Raw genomic sequence first — 19,093 nt, 5'->3', positions numbered from 1 at the left:
TCTGTGGAGCCAGCCCTCCCCCTCCCCAGGGGTCTCCCCCAGCACCCCGACACCCACTCCGGGCAGACTCACGGGTGCAGCCCTCAGGGTTGCTAGGACTCAGCCCCCAGAACCCAGGTTTACAGCGATCGCAGCTCGGCCCCTCCACGTGAGCCCGGCACCTACAGGGGATGTGTGCCTGGGAAAGGATGAGACTGAGGGTCAGAGTGGGTCCCTGCCCTCCTACCCGCAAACCCTCAACCCTGGAGCCCTGTCCCGTCTCTGGCATGACCCTGCAGTGAGGACAGAGGAGCAGCCAAGCGAACAAATGGGCTCTGAGGTTGCCGTGGCAACCGAGCAGCTGAGGAAGTGATGGTCCCTCTGGAAGTGATGGTCTCGGCCCCAGAGGGCTGACCTGGGCTCACCTCAGGAAGATCATGATCGGCTGGGGCCAGGCCAGCAGGGTGGCAGGAGCCAGCTGTGGAGAGATGCCCAGGCCGCCGTCATTACTCGGTCACTGACCCTGACGGCCAAGGGCTTCCCCAGGCCTGGCCAGGACCCGAGGCTCCATGGGAGCCAACACACACGCCTCCCACACGTGTGAACAGGCAAGACACCACGTGTGCCTACATGCCCTAGTCCCCCACCACACAGCACGTGATTATGAACATGCAGTGAGCACACACAACAGGCACACACGTGTGAACAGTCATGTGAGCACACATGCACAAAGCACGTGAACAAGCATGAACCGACACACAGCACATGACCACATGCGAGTAAACAGGCACATCCAAGAACCATGTGGAGACATGCGTGGACATTCACAGCACGTGAACGCACATGCACAACACACGGACACTCATGTGAACCATATGAACACACGCGAGCGCACACAGAGCACAGAGACGGTCACGGGAACACGCAGCACATGACATGCACAGCACCCAACACACACACACGGCGCCAGCCTCACCGTCGCAATAGGGGAAGTTGTAGGCACCGGGCGCACACATGTCACAGCGCAGCCCCGTCACTCGGGGTCGGCAGCTGCACTGCCCGCTGTGGGGGTCGCAGGCTGTGTGCAGGGAGCCTTCGGGGGAGCAGTGGCAGGCTGGGGGAGGGGGGAGGAGAGCGGGGTGTGAGCACGCGGTGGGCACACGCCCTCCCCCGCCCCCCCCTCCCGCCAGGGCACTCACGGGCACAGTCGGGGAAGCCGTGGAAGCCTGGGCTGCACTCCTGGCAGGTGGCACCCGCGTAGCTGGGGTGGCAGCGGCACACCCCGCCCGCCCCACACAGCTGGTCCAGGGCACCCCGGGGGTCGCAGGCGCAGGCTGCAGAGGACTCAGGATCAGGCCCTGGGGGCCTGCGGGTGGCCCTCCCACCCCGCCCGGGGCCCCTGAGGCCCTCTGCTCACCGTGGCACTCGGGGTAGCTGTGGTGGCCCGGGCGGCAGCGGTCACAGTGGGGGCCGTCAAACTCGGGTCGGCACGGGCAGCGGCCAGCGTCATCGCAGCCCTCGGGCAGGGTCCCCGTGGGGCTGCAGCCGCACACTGCAGGGCCGAGAGGCGCACGGGGTCCTGAGCCAGGCAGGCCGGGACCCCGGCCCCCCTCCCACCCTCCACCGGGGGCGCTGCTCTCACGCTGGCAGAGGGGGAAGTGGAAGTAGCCAGGGGCACAGCGGTTGCACGCCGCCCCCTCGAATCCCGTCCGGCACGTGCACTGGCCCGAGTCGCGGTCACAGGTTCCGTCCACTACGCCGGGGCTGGAGCACTGACAGGCTGCAGGGAGGAGGTGGTCACAGAGGGGCTGGGCTCCTGGGACACACGAGGGGACGGGGACGGGGACGGGGACGGACTCACGCTGGCAGCCCGGGCCGTAGAAGCCCGGCGCGCAGAGCTCACAGTGCGTGCCCTGGAAGCTGGGTTTGCACACGCAGCGCCCCACCCGTGGGTCCTTCCGGCAGGCGTTGCCCTGGGTCCCGGCGGCGCTGCAGTCACAGTCTGTGGGGGGGGGGGGGGGGGGGGAGGAGTCTCAGAGGCCCCGTGGACCCCAGCCACCCACCCTCTCCCCCCCAAAAAAACCTCCCTTCTCCACAAAACTCCTTTCCTTACACTTGACACTGCACTCATGCAAAACAAAAAAGACTAAAAATCCCAACAAGGGAAAGTTGATGTTTTGGGAAAACAGTGGCATGTGGTGAAATCAGGACCACTACACATAATTAGTTGTGCATAATGTAGCAACCAAGTCAACTGCAGGCATTGACTCAACCAGAGAAAATGCAAAAAAATCATAACAAGGTGAAAAGAAAATTCTACTCTTTATAAATAATTCTGGGGATTAGGAATAAGAAAGAAAAAGTGTGCTAAATGTCTTAACTGATGCACAAAAAGGGGGTAATACTATTTAATTTTTGTTACTGACATGGAATAATGGCTCAGTATTTGTCAAAGCATAAGGGTAACCTCGGGCCAGACCAGAAGACAGAAACAGAACTTGCAAACCCTTGGAGAAGAAAACACAAACCAACCACAACACGTTTTGTTGGTAAATCCAGCAAAAGTCGGGAAAGGAAAAATTTAAGCAGAATGTGAGAAATGGTACAACTGGGGCAGCTGTGAGCCCAAATTGACACAGTCCCTCTGCCAGGCCACATCTCCTCTCACGAGATAAACCCAAAGGCATCGGCTGGACTCTTGAAGGAGAATCCAGTCATGTCCTTCTGAAAGAATGCACCTTGAACCAAGGATTTGGACAGGAAACAAAGAGCTTCCAGAAGGGAGAGTGGGTGGCACAGACACAGAGAAGGGGAGCACGGAGCGCGGTGAGCCCAAGGCACAAGCATTCACGGAGACAAAGAGGGATGTTGTGTGTTGAGAAAAAGGACCTGCCCCAAGAGATGCAGCATGCGCAAAGCTCGAAGAGCAGGATACATATGGTCCAGGGGGTGCTGAAAACTAAAACTATTGTAATTGGGAGGAGAATTTGGCAAAACCATTGTCATAGAAAAACTGAATACACTATTCCCAGAATGTGACAAAAATTAACAGCAGAGTGGGTTTGGACTTGCCTGGTGGTGCAGCGGTTAAGAATCCACCTGCCAGTGCAGGGGACATGGGTTCAATCCCTGGTCTGGGAGGATCCCACATGCCGCGGAGCAACTAAGCCCATGCGCCACAACTACTGAGCCTGCGCTCTAGAGCCCGAGTGCTGAAACTACTGAGCCTGCGTGCTGCAACCACTGAAACCCGTGCGCCTAGAGCCTGTGCTCCGCAACGAGAAGCCACCGCAGCGAGAGAGAAGCCCACGCACCACAACGAAGAGAAGCCCACACGCCGCAACTAGAGAAAGCCTATGCACAGCAATGAAGACCCAATGCCGCCAAAAATAAATACATAAAATTTTAAAAAATAATAGTTAAAAATAAATAAATAAAATCTGACCATGATGCAGTAAAACTAGGACTGAACCATCAAAAAAAGGATGGAATGGAAACCTAACCACCTGAAATGACAAACGCTGTTCTAAACAACTCGGATCAAAAGGAAAATGATGCTAACACTATATATGGAATCCAAGGAAAAAAAAAAAAAAAAAAAAGAGGTCATGAAGAACCTAGTGGTAAGACCGGAATAAAGACACAGACCTACTAGAGAATGGACTGAGGATATGGGGAGGGGGAGGGGTAAGATGTGACAGGGTGAGAGAGTGGCATGGACATATATACGCTACCAAATGTAAAATAGATAGCTAGTGGGAAGCAGCCGCATAGCACAGGGAGATCAGCTCGGTGCTTTGTGACCACCTAGAGGGGTGGGATAGGGAGGGTGGGAGGGAGGGAGACGCAAGAGATATGGGAACATGTATATGTATAACTGATTCACTTTGTTATAAAGCAGAAACTAACACACCATTGTAAAGCAATTATACTCCAATAAAGATGTTAACAAAAAAATGAAAATGAAAACTGAAATGATACACTGTTTAGAAAGGAACAGCTGTGAGAACCCAGCATATCAACCCTATGGGACAGCTAGCCAAAGCTACACTCTGAAGCAAATTTATAGCTTTAACCCAGGGTTTCTCAACCTTGGCACCAGTAACATTCTGGCCTGGATAACTCTTTATTGTGCAGATGGGGGCTGTCCTGTGCACTGTAGGATATTTAGCACGATCCCTGGCCCCCACCCATTAGGTGACAGTGGCATCCCCCAGTTATAACAACCAAAGAAGTCTCCAGACATTTTCCTGCAGAATAAAATCACCCCTGATTGAGAGAAAACCCTTTAAACCTTTTGTGGATAATTAAGAGAGACTAAAAATAATAATTAATTCAAGAAGCTATAAAAATAATAAATCAAAAAAATGTACAGAAAGACAAATACTGTATGATATCACTTATATGTAGAATCTTAAACCCCCCGCCTCCCCTCCCCCAAAAAAAAATCACACACACACAATCGAGTTCACGGATATAGAAAACAGATTGGTAGTTGCCAGAGGTGGGGATTGGGGGTTTGGTGAAATGGGTGAAGGGTGTCAAAAGGTGCAAACTTCCAGGTATAAAATAAACAAATCATGGCGATGTAATGTACAGCATGGCGGCAGTAATTAATAATAATGTGCTGCATAATTCAAAGTTGCTAAGAGATTAGATCTTCAAAGTACTCATCATGAGAAAAAAACAGTAATTATGTGTGGTGACATATGTTAACTAGACTTTCTGTGGTGATCATTTCACAATATATAAAAATACCAAATCGTGGCTTCCCTGGTGGCGCAGTGGTTGAGAATCCGCCTGCCAATGCAGGGGACACGGGTTCGAGCCCTGGTCTGGGAAGATCCCACATGCCACGGAGCAACAAGGCCCGCGAGCCACAACTACTGAGCCTGCGCGTCTGGAGCTTGTGCTCCACAACAAGAGAGTCCGCGACAGTGAGAGGCCCGCGCACCGTGATGAAGAGTGGCCCCCGCTTGCCACAACTAGAGAAAGCCCTCGCGCAGAAACAAAGACCCAACACAGCCAAAAATAAATAAATAAATAAATAAATTTATTAAAAAAAAAAAAAAACCAAATCGTGGTGTTATATACCTGAAACTAATATAATAACGTATGCCAGTTATACTGCAATGAATAAAAGAAAGAAAGATGGTTTTAGTTCAAAATTTTCTATATTAGGACTTCCCTGATGGCGCAGTGGTTAAGAATCCACCTGCCAATGCAGGGGACACGGGTTGCAGCCCTGGTCCGGGAAGATCCCACATGCTGCAGAGCGACTAAGCCCATGCGCCCCAACTACTGAGCCTGTGCCCTCGAGCCCGCGAGCCACAACTACTAAGCCCGCTCACCTAGAGCCCGTGCTCTGCAACAAGAGAAGCCACCACAATGAGAAGCCCGCACACCACAACGCAGAGTAGCCCCCACTCGCCGCAACTAGAGAAAGCCCGCACACAGCAACAAAGACCTAACGCAGCCAAAAAATAAATTAATTTTAAAAAAAATCTTAAAAAAAATTTTTTTTTTTCCGTATTAGGAAGTAAAATCTCTCTCCCAAACTAAACAGAGAAAAACTCCAGCGGGTCTTATCAATAAGCTGCACTTTGAGAACACCAATAAATTCAACAAACTTCTGTTAGGTGTAATAAAGGTAGGAAAGAAAAGAAAAAAGAAAATAAAAATAGACAAAAGGAATGAAAGGAAATTTAAAAATCATGTACAGAATGTCGTGCATAACTTTATGCCAATACCTTTTAAAATCCAAATGACAAACAATTTGCTAAGAAAATATAAATAATCAAAACTGATTTACAATGACGTAGAAAATAAACACACATAATAAAAGAAAAGAAAACCATCATCTAAGCTCTCCGTGGGAAAACAGGTATCAGGACCAGATGGTTTTTTAAGTAACTTCTAACAAGCTTTTAAGAAATTGATAATTCCTGTGATTTTTAAAAAAATAAATAAATTTATATGTTTATTTTTGGCTGCACTGTGTCTTCGTTGCTGCACGCAGGCTTTCTCTAGTTGCAGCGAGAGGGGGCTATTCTTTGTTGTGGTGCATGGGCTTCTCATTGTGGTGGCTTCTCTTGTTGCAGAGCACGGGCTCTAGGCGCATGGGCTTCAGTAGTTGTGGCACGCGGGCTCAGTAGTTGTGGCTCGCGGGCTCTAGAGCGCAGACTCAGTAGTTGTGGCGCACGGGATTAGTTGCCCTGCGGCATGGGGGCTCTTCCCGGACCAGGGCTCAAACCCGTGTCCCCTGCATTGGCAGGCTGATTCTTAACCACTGCGCCACCAGGGAAGCCCGATAATTCCTGTGATTTTTAAACTGCTTTGGAGCATAACAAAGTCTGGATTGTTTTTCAAGTATTCTACAAGATGAATTACAAAACCAAAACAAGACAGTACCAAAAAAACAACAAGAAGGCTTTCACCCAGCCTCACTCACGAATATAGACACAAAATGTTTATGTTCAATGCTGGCTCCACAGTAGGAAGGATATTAGTAGAATTCATCCTACAGTTCACAGATTAAAAGTGAAATGCCGCACCAGCACAATCACCGAGTGCTCACCAAGGGCCAGTGGAGAAAGGAGGGATTTTCAACAGTTTATACCAGGGATTGGCAAACTTCAGTCCAAGGCGCCTGTGCATGGTTTATAAAGTTTTATTGGAACACGGCCACGCCCATTCACTTGCACACGTTCCATGGCCACTTCCAAGCTGCAACGTACAACAGCAGAGATGAAGCTTTGCAACAGGGAACACACGTCCCTCTAAGTCTAAAACATTTACTGTCCAGCCCTTTTCAGAAAAAATCTGCTGACCCCTGGTTTACCCCATGATTAAAAACTAAACATTTAAATGTCAAAAAGAAAACCGCCAAAGAACCAAGAGATATGTGAATAGTTGGGTTTAGGGACCTCCACTGAGATATGACTGAGTCAGACACCAGAAGAACCAGGTCAACAGATTCACGTGAAAAAACAGGAAGGGCGGGGCTTCCCTGGTGGCGCAGTGGTTGAGAGTCTGCCTGCTAATGCAGGGGACACGGGTTCAAGCCCTGGTCTGGGAAGATCCCACATGCCGCGGAGCAACTGGGCCCGTGAGCCACAACTACTGAGCCTGCACGTCTGGAGCTTGGGCTCTGCATCAAGAGAGGCCACGACAGTGAGAGGCCCGTGCACCACGATGAAGAGTGGCCCCCACTCGCCACAACTAGAGAAAGCCCTCGCACAGAAACGAAGACCCAACACAGCCAAAAATAAATAAATAAATAAATTAAAAAAAAAAAAAAAAACAGGAAGGGCAAATTACCCACTGGGAGAAAAGCACATGACGCATGAGGAACACATAATATAGTTAATACAGAAAGATCTCATAGCAGCAAACAAGTGAAAAGAAAACTAAGCCACAACCTCGGATGGGAAATTCACAAGCGAAAGCAACAGGAGTCAAGAAACGCAAGAGAAAATTCAACCTTGGACCTCCCTGGCGGTCCAGCGGTTAAGACTCTGTGCTTCCACTGCAGGGGTTGCGGGTTTGGTCCCTGGTTGGGGAAGTTCTCTACATGCCGTGTGGTGCGGCCGAAAAAAATATATATATAAATAAATAAACAAAATATATTCCTAAGTAAATACTTACCTGTTTAAAAAGAAAGGAAGATTCAACCTTGCAAACGAGGCAAAGAAACACAGCTAAAACCAAGGAAATGCCAAATGCCATCTGATCTAAGACACAACCAATTATAGGACACACCACTATTTTGTGCTGCTGTGAAAGGAAAACGCCGGCCAATTAGACATCAATAAGCCGTCAACTGAAAGGCGCATCCCAATTCCAGGAAAACCGAAAAGGGGGAAAGTGAACCAATGAGAAGATTTCTGCGATAAAGAATGTTGCCCTGTAGTGACAGCAACGCCTAACACACGTGACACGGCCGTTGCCATTCCACCCGGTAGACGATTTTATGTCAGGAGAGCGGTTTGGCAACCTGCAGCCAAGAATGTCCCTGAACATGCATGTCTAGTGACCCAGAGCCTTCTTCTAGGAAAGTGTGCTACAGAAGTAGTTAAGAATTCATGGAAAGCTTTAGCTGCAAGGAGGTTTACTGTAGTGTTATTTTTTATAAAATCTGGAAAGAACCTAAATTTCCAAGAATTGAGAGCAGGTTAAGCAAGAGCTACATCTGTCTGCACAATGCAGGACACGAAATGATGTGTTTACAGGATGGTGTGGGTGGAAAACGCAATTACACAACAGCGTGCACAGCGCACATGGATGTTTATAAAAACAGCACGCACACAGAGGGAGGAGGGGTTGTTAGCAGGAGGTGCAATTCTGCACAACTCTCTTCTTTAGCTTTCCGCTCACCTATGTTTTTGAAGGTTTTCTAACATAAATACGTAACATTTGCACAAAATTAAAAGAAGCCAAGACATGGTGAACAAAACGGAAATACCCGCTCTCTGTGGGCCTGGGTGTGGCCCCTCCTGCCCCACAGCTCCAGTGGGGCCCAGGCCAGGATGGAGACCTCGGGGGACACTTACTCACAATCTGTCCGGCCGGTAGCACCTGCTCCCCCGTGTCATTGTGAGAGAAGGAGGGCACCGCTGAGGAAGGAGACAGCAAGCGTCAGCCAGGCTGGCTCAGTGCCCAGCCGCCCGTGTCTCTCGGCATCACCGGAGGTACGGGCAGGACGAAAGAGTCCCCCCTGGGGTCCCCCGCCCCCCGCCCTGGCCCCAAGCCCAGCAGGCAGGGATGCTCAGGGCCTCAGGGCCTGCCCCCACCCCCAGGCCGCGCCCTCACGGTGGCAACGCGGGAAGCCGCTGAAGCCTTCGGCACACGCATCGCATCGCGCCCCCGTGAAGTTCGGCCGGCAGTAGCAGCGGCCCGTCAGGTCCTCGCACGTCCCGTCCGTGAAGTCTGACTCGCAGTCACAGCCTGGGCGGGGCGGGAAGTCAGGGGAACCCAAGTCCAGGGCTTGCGGGCCCCGCGAAGGGGCAGCGTCTGCCTCCCCAGCCTGGGAGGTGGGACGAGAGCCGGGGCCTCCCAGAGCCGCGAAGGCCCCGGGACACCCCGACCTGGGCAGACCCTGCCCCTGGACACCCCTTGGAATGCCCCCGCCCAGGCCACCCCACCCGGGCCGGCCCCACTCACGGCGGCAGGCGTGGGGCGAGTCGAGCGGGTGGTCTGGGGAGCGGTAGAAGCCGGGCAGGCACTGCTCGCAGTTGATGCCGGTGGTGTGATGCTGCATTGGGGCAGGGCCGCGGAGTCCAGCGGCAGCCCCGTCCCCAGCCCCAGGGACCCGACCGCACCCTGAGTCCCACGCCTGACCTCACACGGACCCGCCCACCCGAGAGACCTGGGTCTCCGGAGCCCCCGTCCCCACCGCCGGCCTGGCAGCAGCCCCGGCCCACCTGGCAATCGATGCACACGCCCCCGCCCCGGTAGACGCGGTCCTGGTTCTGGCTGGCGTTGCTCCGGTCCACCTCGGGGTCGTAGTAGCAGTCGTGGGCGTGGCCGTGGCAGTTGCAGGCTGGAGAGCGGGGGCTCAGCTGTCAGGCGGCCTCCGTGACCCCGCCCGACTGGGACCCCTGGGGCACGTCCCGCAAGCCATGGGCGACCCCAAACGTGGCCTGGCTCAGGGGACAGAACGTGCCACACTGCCCGTGTGCCAACAGCATGCATGTGAGCGTGTTTAAGCGTGTGTGAATGCGCGTGAGCCCTGTACGTATTGTTAGCACACATGCACACATACACGTGTGCAAGCACATGCACGTATACCTGAGTATCGAGAGTGTACATGTGTGAACGTGAGTACGTGTGTGCGTGTGAGCATTCCGTGTGGGCGTCAGCACGTGCATGCAAGAGCCTGTGTGAACGTGTGTGCGTGTGTGAGCGCACGTGTGAGCACGCGCGGGGGCACTCACACTGGCACTCGTTGGCGCTGTCTGTGGTTGCCGGCTTCCACGGCTGCTGGTTGAAGCCGGGGCAGCAGCGGTCACAGGAGTTCCCACACGTGTTGTGCTGGCAGGCGCACTGCAGCCTGTGGGGGGCACGCGGGCACGGAAAGCACTCAGACCCGCCGTGGACCCACAGGGACATGAGAAAGGCGGGGCTGTGCAGGGCCTTCACGGAGGGTGGGAGCTGGGGCAGGGTGTTGAGTGGTCAGCGCAGGTGGCCCCTGTCCGCAGGTCAGCCTGGAGCCCTGGGCCCTTCAGGATTTAGCTATGCCCTCTCCACCACGGCCAGGACCCAAGGCCAAGTCTACGGCTTTCCTGGGCCAGCTCTGAGTCCCAGGTCTCGCTCAGCAGGCAGCCCTGGGCTCAGCCAGACGCCCCCATGTATCCAGGGCACCTGCCCAGGAGCGAGTGGCCAAGAACGGCTTCCTCTTCCAGCCGGGAGTGGACACCAGTCAGAGAGCTGGAATCCTGCCTGCTGTCCTGGAGAGCAGCTCCCGGTGGCTCAGTGGGCGGGGGGACGGCTGGCCGCAGCTGAGGGCCGAGGTTGCAGCCACCTACTGCACAGAACCCCATCTCCGGCACACACCTCCACAGCTCAGCCAGGGGGGAGCAGGAACCACAGCCCCGTCCCCGGGCCGTGTGCCCCTCGGTCCCGGGTCAGCACCACAGCTGCGGTGCTGTGCAGGTCCTGAGCAGCCCCCAGGAGCCAGTCCAAGAAGAAGAGACCCAGAGCTCCAAATCACGCTCTAGCCCCTCCCCCACAAGGGGCTGCAGGGCCCTGGGACTCGGCCCCACTGCTCCTTGGTGTTCAGGAAGGAAGCAGGAATAACCTGCCACAGAGAGATCATCACAGGAAGCGCCGAGGATCTGTAACCGAGAGCCTGTGGCCGGTGTTTGGTTTTTCAAGAATCTACATAGTCAGGGCACCCCAAAACCAAGAAATTAACACAAAAAGTGGGGTGTTTGTCAAAAGCCCTTGAAAAGCTACGCTGGAGGGATTCTTCCCAATCCAGGGCACACGGCCATCACACGGATGAAGCCCTGCTGAAGAGCCTGCAGAGAAACGACCCAAGAGCGTCAGCCGACGCAACCAACAGCAGGGCTGCACCCCGGGAGCTTCACTTAATGGAGCAACTGAGTAGAAACCATAAAAAGAGAGTGTTTAAAGATTATAACCCAAAGAATCTAAAACATAATAAAAACCACAATGCTACGAAAAAGAGGCAGATGTGACCAAAGAACCAATCAGAACTTCTATAAATGAAAAATAAAATGATTGAAATTAAAGACTCAAAGGATGGGCTACACAGCAGATCAGACACAGCTGAAGAGAGATTCAATGAACTGAAGAAGCCATCCAGAGAGCAGCTCAGGAGGCAGAGGTGGGAATACGAGAAGTCCTGAGACTGAAGGAAACCACCCACGTTCCCATCTGTATAACAGGAATTCCAGAAAGAGAAAAGAGGGAGCGAGGGGAGAGCTGAGAGTCCTAGGGAGCCAACGGCCAAAAATGGTCCTAAAGTAACAGACATATTTTTAAATTCAAAAAGCACAACCCCTGAGCAACAGGAAATATGTCCACTACTCACTAATGCAGAGTAAACCTGCAGAGCACTGAGGCAAGATCACAGAAACACCAAGAAGAGGCACAAAACCCACAGAGGGACAATGGTGCAGATGACAGCACTTTCTCCCAACCACCGAAAAACGCCAAGAGACTGAAATGACACTTCCCAAGTGTTGAGAGACACGGCCGGCCATCAACCAGGAATTCTACAGTCAGCTAAACTATCACCCAAGAGTGAGGGCACAACAGCCATTCAGTGACTAACAGACTCTCATGGAAAGTACTAAAGGAAACTGAGTCCCCAGGGATGCACTGGGAGCCAAGGAAGGACAGAGAACAGGAACTGTGAGTCAAGGTGATGGAGCCGTTGCTGGGTGCAGGTACCGTGCCTGGGGTTAGTGTTCCGGGGCCCTGGGTCATCAGGGAGACAACTAGTTAAATCTGCATTTGGCGAGGTCAAGTATGCCTGTTGAAGAGCGAGGGCTACCACTGCAATCAACAGAACTAGAAAAGAAATGTAAGGGGGATCACCAATTGCCACAGACTGAACGTTCGTGTCTGCCCAAAATTCACATGTGAAATCCAACCCCGGAAGCGATGGTGTTTGGAGGCGGGGCCTTTGGGAGGTGATTAGGTCATGAGGGTAGGGCACTCGTCAATGGGACTAGCATCCTTATAAGAAGACCCCTGAGAGCTCCCTCACCCCTTCCCCACTGTGAGGACACAGCCAGAAGACAGCCATCTATGAACTAGGAAAGGGGGCCCTCAGCAGCCTCCAGAACTGCAAGAAGTAAATCTCTGTTGTTTGTAAGTCGCCCAGCCTCTGGCATTTTGTTAGCCTGACTCAACTAAAACACCAACAGAAACAAAACATGCAACTTCCAAACCAAGGGATGGGGGAGAATGAATGGGGGACTCAGTACAGACTGGGCAGGTAGTCAGCACTCAGAACGATGGCCGTGGCGACGGAGGTGGGAGAGAGCTTCCGGGGTTGCGGGGTGGAAGCAGAGGGACAGAGGCAGGCCAGTGGGCGGGGCAGAGCCCTCACAGAAGGGGCAGAGGCGGCAGGGCAGGCTGATACTGCAGGACACTGTGTGTGAGGGGTGTCAGCGTTTATGGTTCTGGGGGAGACGCCCCACCTGCAGGGTGAGCTGAGCTCCGTCCACGTCCAGGTGCAGGTGAGTCAGGGTGGATGCCAATGCCTTCCCAACAGGCAAGGGCAGGCCCACCTCTCCTCTGAAGCCAGTTTGGCCACCCGGCAGGCGCCCTTCCCAACCATCACGAGTTCCCACTTGGCACTTCATTTCCCAGAGCAATTAGCTGCGCCCGAGCTCAGTGCTTGAAGCTGCGGGCAGGAACCCATGCCTGGGGCCCGTGCGGAGACTGGACAGGCCAGGTGGGTCCTGAGGGCCTGCCTGAGTCCTCTAGGGAGTGCGATCACACCTCTTCCACCTTCACACCCATCAGCCATGCCTGAAGAGGTCTGGGGCTCACCTCTTGGTGCAGCTCTGACAGTGAGAGCGGGGGTGAGCTCCTACCCTGTCCGGGCTTCATTTGCCTCCCCTATCAGTTGGGGTGTGGACACAGCAATAAAACCCCAGCAGAAGTGGGAGCTGCATGATCTTGAGGCGAGGGAAGCAGCAGGAGGGTCTCGCCCGCTCCCTGCTGGAGGTGCCCCTGGGGGGCGGGGGCTGGGAGAGCCTGGTCACGGGCCCCCCATCGCAGGCTCTGCTTCCTCTCCCAGCACCTCGGGTCCAGCCCTGGACCTGCTTTAAGACCCCCAGCGCACTCAGCCCCACCGGGACCTCTGCGCTGGGCACAGGCCTGCCCAGAACAGGTGCTCCTGGGGCAGCATGTGTGAGCGCCACACACAGCTGCTGATGGATGGGAGCAAGGAAGGAAAGGAGGAGGGAAGGGAGAGAGGAAGGAAGGAAGGAAAGAGGGAAGGGAAAAAGGAGGGAGGGAAGGGAAAAAGGAGGGAGGGAGGAACGAGCAAATGAACAAACCCCGCCGCCGCCGCCGAGGCTGCGAGCCAGGAGGAGGGCTGGCTCAGCGCCAGGCTCCAGCTGATAACTGAGCCGCGTGCTCACCGCTGAATTTGGGGCGGCTGGAGCCACTTGGGCACGTAGCGTCTAGTGGCAGCTTGTTAAAGATGCAGATTCCTGGGCCCTGCCTTATTGGCCGACTCTGGGTGGGGCTCAGAGCCCTCAGCTGTCCCAGCTGCAGGAGCACTGGCCATGTCAGATGGGGGTCTCTGGGCTACTCCCTGTCCTGAGCCTTGGCCCCTGCCTGCGATGGGGTGTGATCAAGGCTGGGGGCAGCAGGGAGTGTTATTGTTTGCGTTCTCAAGGAAGGCGGGGGAGCTTCCCCTATCCCGGAGAACAGAAACATGCAGCCTCAGGCGGATTACCTCTCTCAGGGCCGGGGGCTTCTGCTGGGGGCAGCTGGGTGGAGGGGCAGCTGGCTTGCAGGTCCAGGCAAGGCTCCACCTCTGCCGGCAGCACAGCAAACAGGCCCAAGCCAGGCTCCAGGCACTGCCCTTCCACCTCACAGTGCACACGGGGAAACTGAGGCCGAGCAGTGAGGGGCCAGTGCAAGTCACAAGGGCAGGGGACATGGTGGGCAATGGAACCAGCCCTCCTCTCCTTCAGGCTGGGCAGGGGATGTGGGGTATGGGTAGGGAGCTACAGGTCTCACCTGAAGGGGTCTGTGGGGTCTTTAGCGTCACAGACATCCGCGTGCCCATGGCAGACGCAGCGGCCGCCGATGCTGATGTCCTTGATGCTGTAATAGTACTGCGCCGGCCCGGGTAAGTCAGCGGCCGCCCACACCTGCCCCCAGATCCCAGCCCCGAGCCCACGTGGCCCCGCCCACACCAGCCCCCAAAGCCCCGCCTGCCTGCTCACCCTGCGGGTGACCGTGGGGTCCCGCAGCGCCTTGCCCATGAGGTGGCCCAGCAGCGTGTTGGTGCGCAGGAAGCGCAGGCGGATGTTGGTGGCTTTGGTGAAATCACGCAGCAGCGGCGAGTAGGAGAAGTTCATGGCACCTGGGCGCCCGTTCACCAGGGACACCACGATCTGCGGAGGGGCGCGGGTCAGGCGTGGGCGTGGCTCCAGCAGGGACCGCCCGGCCGCACCCCCTTCCCGCCCCCGCGCCGCCCCGCCCACCTCGCCATTCTCCAGGGGCACGATCCGCGAATACTCGGTGCTGCACATGACGTCGTCGTCCCCCGAGATGCGCTCCAGTGTCCGCGGCCCAAACCGCTCCAGGCAGTCCCTCTTGGAGGCTGCGGGAACCGCCGGAGGGTGAGGGCGCAGGGCTCCAGGGAAGCCCTCGGAGGAGGCCCGACGGCAGCGCCCGGCTGCCCTGCGTGCCCGGACTTCCCCGGGGCCTCACGGCCTCAACCGGGAGGCAGCATCAACCTTGAGGCGGGAACGCCGCCCACCCGCGAGGTTTTGTTGACGACTGTGGCACTTGGGAGGACAGCGGAGCTCCTCAGGAGGGCAAGGCCAGGGCTCAGCCTGCCCCTGCCCCAAGCCCGGGTTGCCTTGCCTGTCCCTCCCTCTGCAGAGAACAAGTGTGTTCCCTGGGTGGCCCTTGCCATCCCCATCCTTGGGGGACCATTCCTGACTGTCCTTTATAGGACTGGCCGCCCCGCACTCACTCTCGGGCCTTGGAGTTTGGGGGGGACACGTGTCCCAGCCCCGCCCAATCGAAGCGTCCCCATAGACATGATCTGTCAGGGTGGCACATGGAACGGCCAGCCAGTGAGCAGGGGTGCAGGGCTCCCGTGCTCTCCTGAGCGGGCAGCTCAGCTGGCCGCCTTTGTCACCTCAGGAGCTGCCGGAGCATAAGGCCAGTCCAGAGTGAACCTGGAGATGGCACGAGAGACTCCCGGTACCGAGGGCCCCTGGACCCAGCCATGCCCGTTTCAGGGACACAAGCCACCGAACCCCCACCAGCCTTCGGGGACATGCACCCGACAGCCCTGAGAGAGCATGCGGCCCACCCCAGGGGACACCCCTGGCCCCGGGAGACTCACAGGCGAAATACTGCCATGGCTGGTAGGTGTGGCCGAAGTCCGTGGACCGTTCCAGCACCCAGAGGTCTGGCCGAGGCGAGTTGGCAAACTTGATGAGCACGTAGGCCACGTGGAAAACCTGCGGGGCAGTGAGTGTATGGACGCCCCTGAGATCCCTTCCATGCCACCTGGGCCCCCCATACCTGGAGGGCCAGGCCCACCCCGTGAGGCGGGGCTCACAGTGGACATCTGTGTGTTTGCCCTCAAGGGCCAGGCACACCCAGGTGAGAGGGCCGGCTGGCTCAGGGCACAGCCCCTCGCTTAGTGGCCGGCCCCTGGCCACTGAGGCCTGCACCAGGACACAGAAGTGACCGGCGGAACCCAGCATTTCCGGAGGGCTCCCCTCTTGGGCCTGGGGGTGCCTTAGGGCCCAGCCCCACCCCAGGAGCTCGGAGAGCCCTGCTGTGAGGCTGCACACAGGCCTGACAGCAGCTGGAGTCAGACGGGGCACACGCGGGCAGCCTGTCTCCTGGGCCCGGGCAGTGGGGCTGGGCAAGGCCGAGGCAGGAGCTCATCCCACTGTCCCCAGAGCTCTGGTGGCCGGCCTGGGAAGATGGCCAGACAGTGTCCCAAGCTCCCAGGAGCCTGGCCTCCTCGCACAGCAGGCCAGTGAACCCCTGTCCTGGGATGGGGGGGCCCCCGTCACGGCCTCACCCTGGCCACCACCCCCATCATCTTCAGAGCCAACTCAGGACCCGCCCGTTTCACCCGCTGACCGGCCTGCAGGGGCAGCCAGCATGGAGCAACCAGGGCCCAGCCTCTGCCTGCCGCTGTCAGCAGCCCCCAGCTGTCAGGAGCCCCCAGCGGGGGGAGAGACGAACACGGACCCTCCCAAAGCTGGCGTGGGGAAACCCTGCCAACTCAGCCCCGGCCTGCTGGGGGCGCACCTGGCCAGGGAGCGGGGAGGCTGCGCTTCCAGAGGCGTCCAGAACCCCCCAGGGCCCACCTGCTGCTCTCTCCCTGGGTCCCGGCCTGACCTCACTCCCAGGGAGGGGCCCATCCCTCGTCTCTCTTCTCCTCCTGGCCAGAGGTCAGCATCCCTGGATGTCCCCGTGTCCTGTGCCCCTGGGGGCTTGGTGGGGCCCCTCCTTGGCTGACTGCCCCCCGGCCCTGCAGCCTGGCAGGTCTTAGCCTTGGGGCCCCCAGCCCCACCTGGCACAGGCCCGAGGAAAGGGCTCTGGGGCCGCTGAGAACAGCCCATGGGCTCAGGCAGAAGCACCTGCCCTGCCTGTGGCCTCGATGATAAGCCACTGAGACCCCGGAGAGGGTGGGCACGTGAGCAGAGCGCACATCGGCTGTGCCCCCCCCCCAACACATCTGGGGGTAGCACCCTGGTGCCCACCCAGCTCAGCTTGCCCTACACGGTGACCACAGGGTAGGGACTGTGGTTTCCAGACCTCAAGAGCTCTGAGGGCCAGTGAACCCCTCCCCCGCCCCAAAGCCGAGGACAGGGCCATCGTCCAGGCTGGTCTCTGTGCGTGAAGTTTGGGCTCCAAGGAGACCCGGGCAGAGCCAGTGGGAGACCCGGGCACCCGCCCTGCACACGGGCAGAGTGGGGGCCCCAGATGAGGGGCAGAGACACAGCTAGTGAGCACGCCATCCGTGGACGGCGCCTGTGCCCCCCTTGGAGACCCCCAGCTCACACCCCCATGCCAGACCTGCTCACAGGGGCACCCCCAGGTGGGCTCTGAACTGCCCACCAGCCTTGAGGGCAACGTCACGCCTCCGGCCGCCCACCGTCCCCTCAGTGCCCAGCCCAGGCGAGCAGGTTCCCTCCTGGTGTCCACTGCTCTGGACTTCTGCCCCGGACCAGCTGATCTTCGGTCAGCCAGCCAGGCCCCGAGCCTATGGCCACATGGGGCAGAGCGGGGATCCCCTCCAGGGCCGCCCAAGGCACACAGTCACCCCCTACCCCTGGTCAGCCTGAAGCCGCTGTGACGACCCCCTCGAGGGACAGTGGAGGGAGCATGGACACCTCGTGGCCCCATCCCCCTGGAGGCCAGCCTGCTAAGAATCCAGGCGTGGCAGGGTGGGGCGGGGGGCACGGGGCGTAAGGTCCTGGGACCCTGAGACACGCCCAGTCTGAGTCCTGCCCTTCCCGGAAGGCCTGGCGTTTACAGGAAGGGGCCCAAGTCAGGCCAAGAGTGGCCTTTCCCTGGGTGTTGGGGGGGATGAGCGCCTATTCACCCACTGCCAGGCCTTGAGGTCACCTTCCCCTTTGCCCTGCCCGGTCAGGGGAGGGGCTCGAGCCTCTGGGGGGATGGACCCTACACCCGGCAGGCAATTTGGCCAACTCTCAGGCATTCCAGGGAGCCCTGGGGATCTCAGATGGCCCCTGTGCCAGGAGGGGTCTTCGTGAGAAAGGGGGGCATGGCGGCATGGGGGGCCTGGGTGTGCAGTGGACGTGGACACAGGCTGCTCTGGGGGCGGCAGCATGGCCCGCACTGAAGGCCCCCAAGGAGATTAAAGCCTCCTGCCAAGCCTCCTGGGGCCCACCCCCGCCTTTCCCTGAGCCAGGCCACCAGGCTGCACCCTCCGCTGGCCAGCTCTGTCCCTCCCCCAGGTCGACGGGCCGGTCGCATTTTTCCCAGCTGAGAGCACTTGCACAAATATTGACTCGGAGATGCTAATCGGGCAGGACACGGGCAGTATGGAAACTTCCGCCCCCAGGCCGGCACGCTGGGTGTGCTCCAAGGAAGACCCTTGCCTTCTCTCCATCTGTCCACCTGGTCATCTGGCTGTCACACAGGGGCCCCGGCCCAGGCTGGAGTGACGGGAAGGCATGCGCTCAGCTCTCCCCATCTGTCCCCAACCTGGTCCTGGTTCCCAGGGCCACACAGCCACCCTGGGCGTGACCCGGGAGCGGGAGCAGACCCCTGGCCTCCCTGGACACGGCCCTCCCCATGCCACCCCTGCCCGCTCGGCTCCACTCGGCTCCACTCGGCTGCCAACGCCGGCTGACCTTTCCCGCTGCTACAGAGTTCTGTGCAAAAGGAAAAAAAGTCTTTTAAAGCAAAAGCCAAACAAAAGCCTCCTGAGTTATTTTTAAAAATCTGGCTATTCTGGGGCAGGCACGTCTCCAGGACAGCAGCCGGACCCGCCTCTCGGCCACGGCTCCCCTGACGGCCCCCACACGCAGCCTGACCTCGGAGGGCCAGGGCTCGCCGGGAGTGGATCCACCCCGTGGCCGCTGCCTGGCGGGGGCGGGGTGGCAGGAGGCTGCAGAGCCCTGGGGCCAGAGCTGGGGGCCCAGGGTGGGTCCCAGGCCTCAGTGGCTAGATGGCCCTGGGTGGGCATGGGGCAGTGGGACAAACACAGCAGAAGTCAGAGACCAGGGCTCAGGGTGAGGCCCTTTCAAAATGGTGTGAAGGCTCTGAAAGTCTTGAAAGGGAAGAGGCCAGCAGAAGCTGGCAGCCACCTGGCAGGGATGCCGCAGAGGCACCACCCAGAGCCACACCACACACACTGGTGCCCAGAGGCAGAGGTGTGGGGAGGGGA

At 57.6% G+C, this 19,093-nt stretch overlaps 1 protein-coding gene across 1 annotated transcript in view; it reads right to left on the bottom strand.

Moving 5' to 3' along the window:
- The window catches only part of LAMA5 (laminin subunit alpha 5), a 53,641-nt gene that overhangs the window by 23,410 nt on the left and 11,138 nt on the right, over window positions 1-19,093 (bottom strand). The window contains 16 exon segments of the mRNA XM_068524934.1: window positions 73-178; window positions 405-457; window positions 956-1,093; window positions 1,179-1,313; window positions 1,397-1,531; window positions 1,622-1,759; window positions 1,841-1,981; window positions 8,532-8,594; window positions 8,791-8,925; window positions 9,142-9,232; window positions 9,402-9,520; window positions 9,915-10,030; window positions 14,212-14,309; window positions 14,421-14,591; window positions 14,682-14,800; window positions 15,557-15,674. Of these exon segments, the coding sequence (XP_068381035.1) occupies window positions 73-178; window positions 405-457; window positions 956-1,093; window positions 1,179-1,313; window positions 1,397-1,531; window positions 1,622-1,759; window positions 1,841-1,981; window positions 8,532-8,594; window positions 8,791-8,925; window positions 9,142-9,232; window positions 9,402-9,520; window positions 9,915-10,030; window positions 14,212-14,309; window positions 14,421-14,591; window positions 14,682-14,800; window positions 15,557-15,674 (1,876 nt within the window).

Source organism: Eschrichtius robustus, chromosome 16 (genome assembly GCF_028021215.1).
Source record: "Eschrichtius robustus isolate mEscRob2 chromosome 16, mEscRob2.pri, whole genome shotgun sequence".
Taxonomy (NCBI): Eukaryota; Metazoa; Chordata; class Mammalia; order Artiodactyla; family Eschrichtiidae; genus Eschrichtius; species Eschrichtius robustus.
The sequence above is the reverse complement of the archived record's forward strand: the minus strand, read 5'-3'. Positions and strand labels throughout refer to the sequence as shown.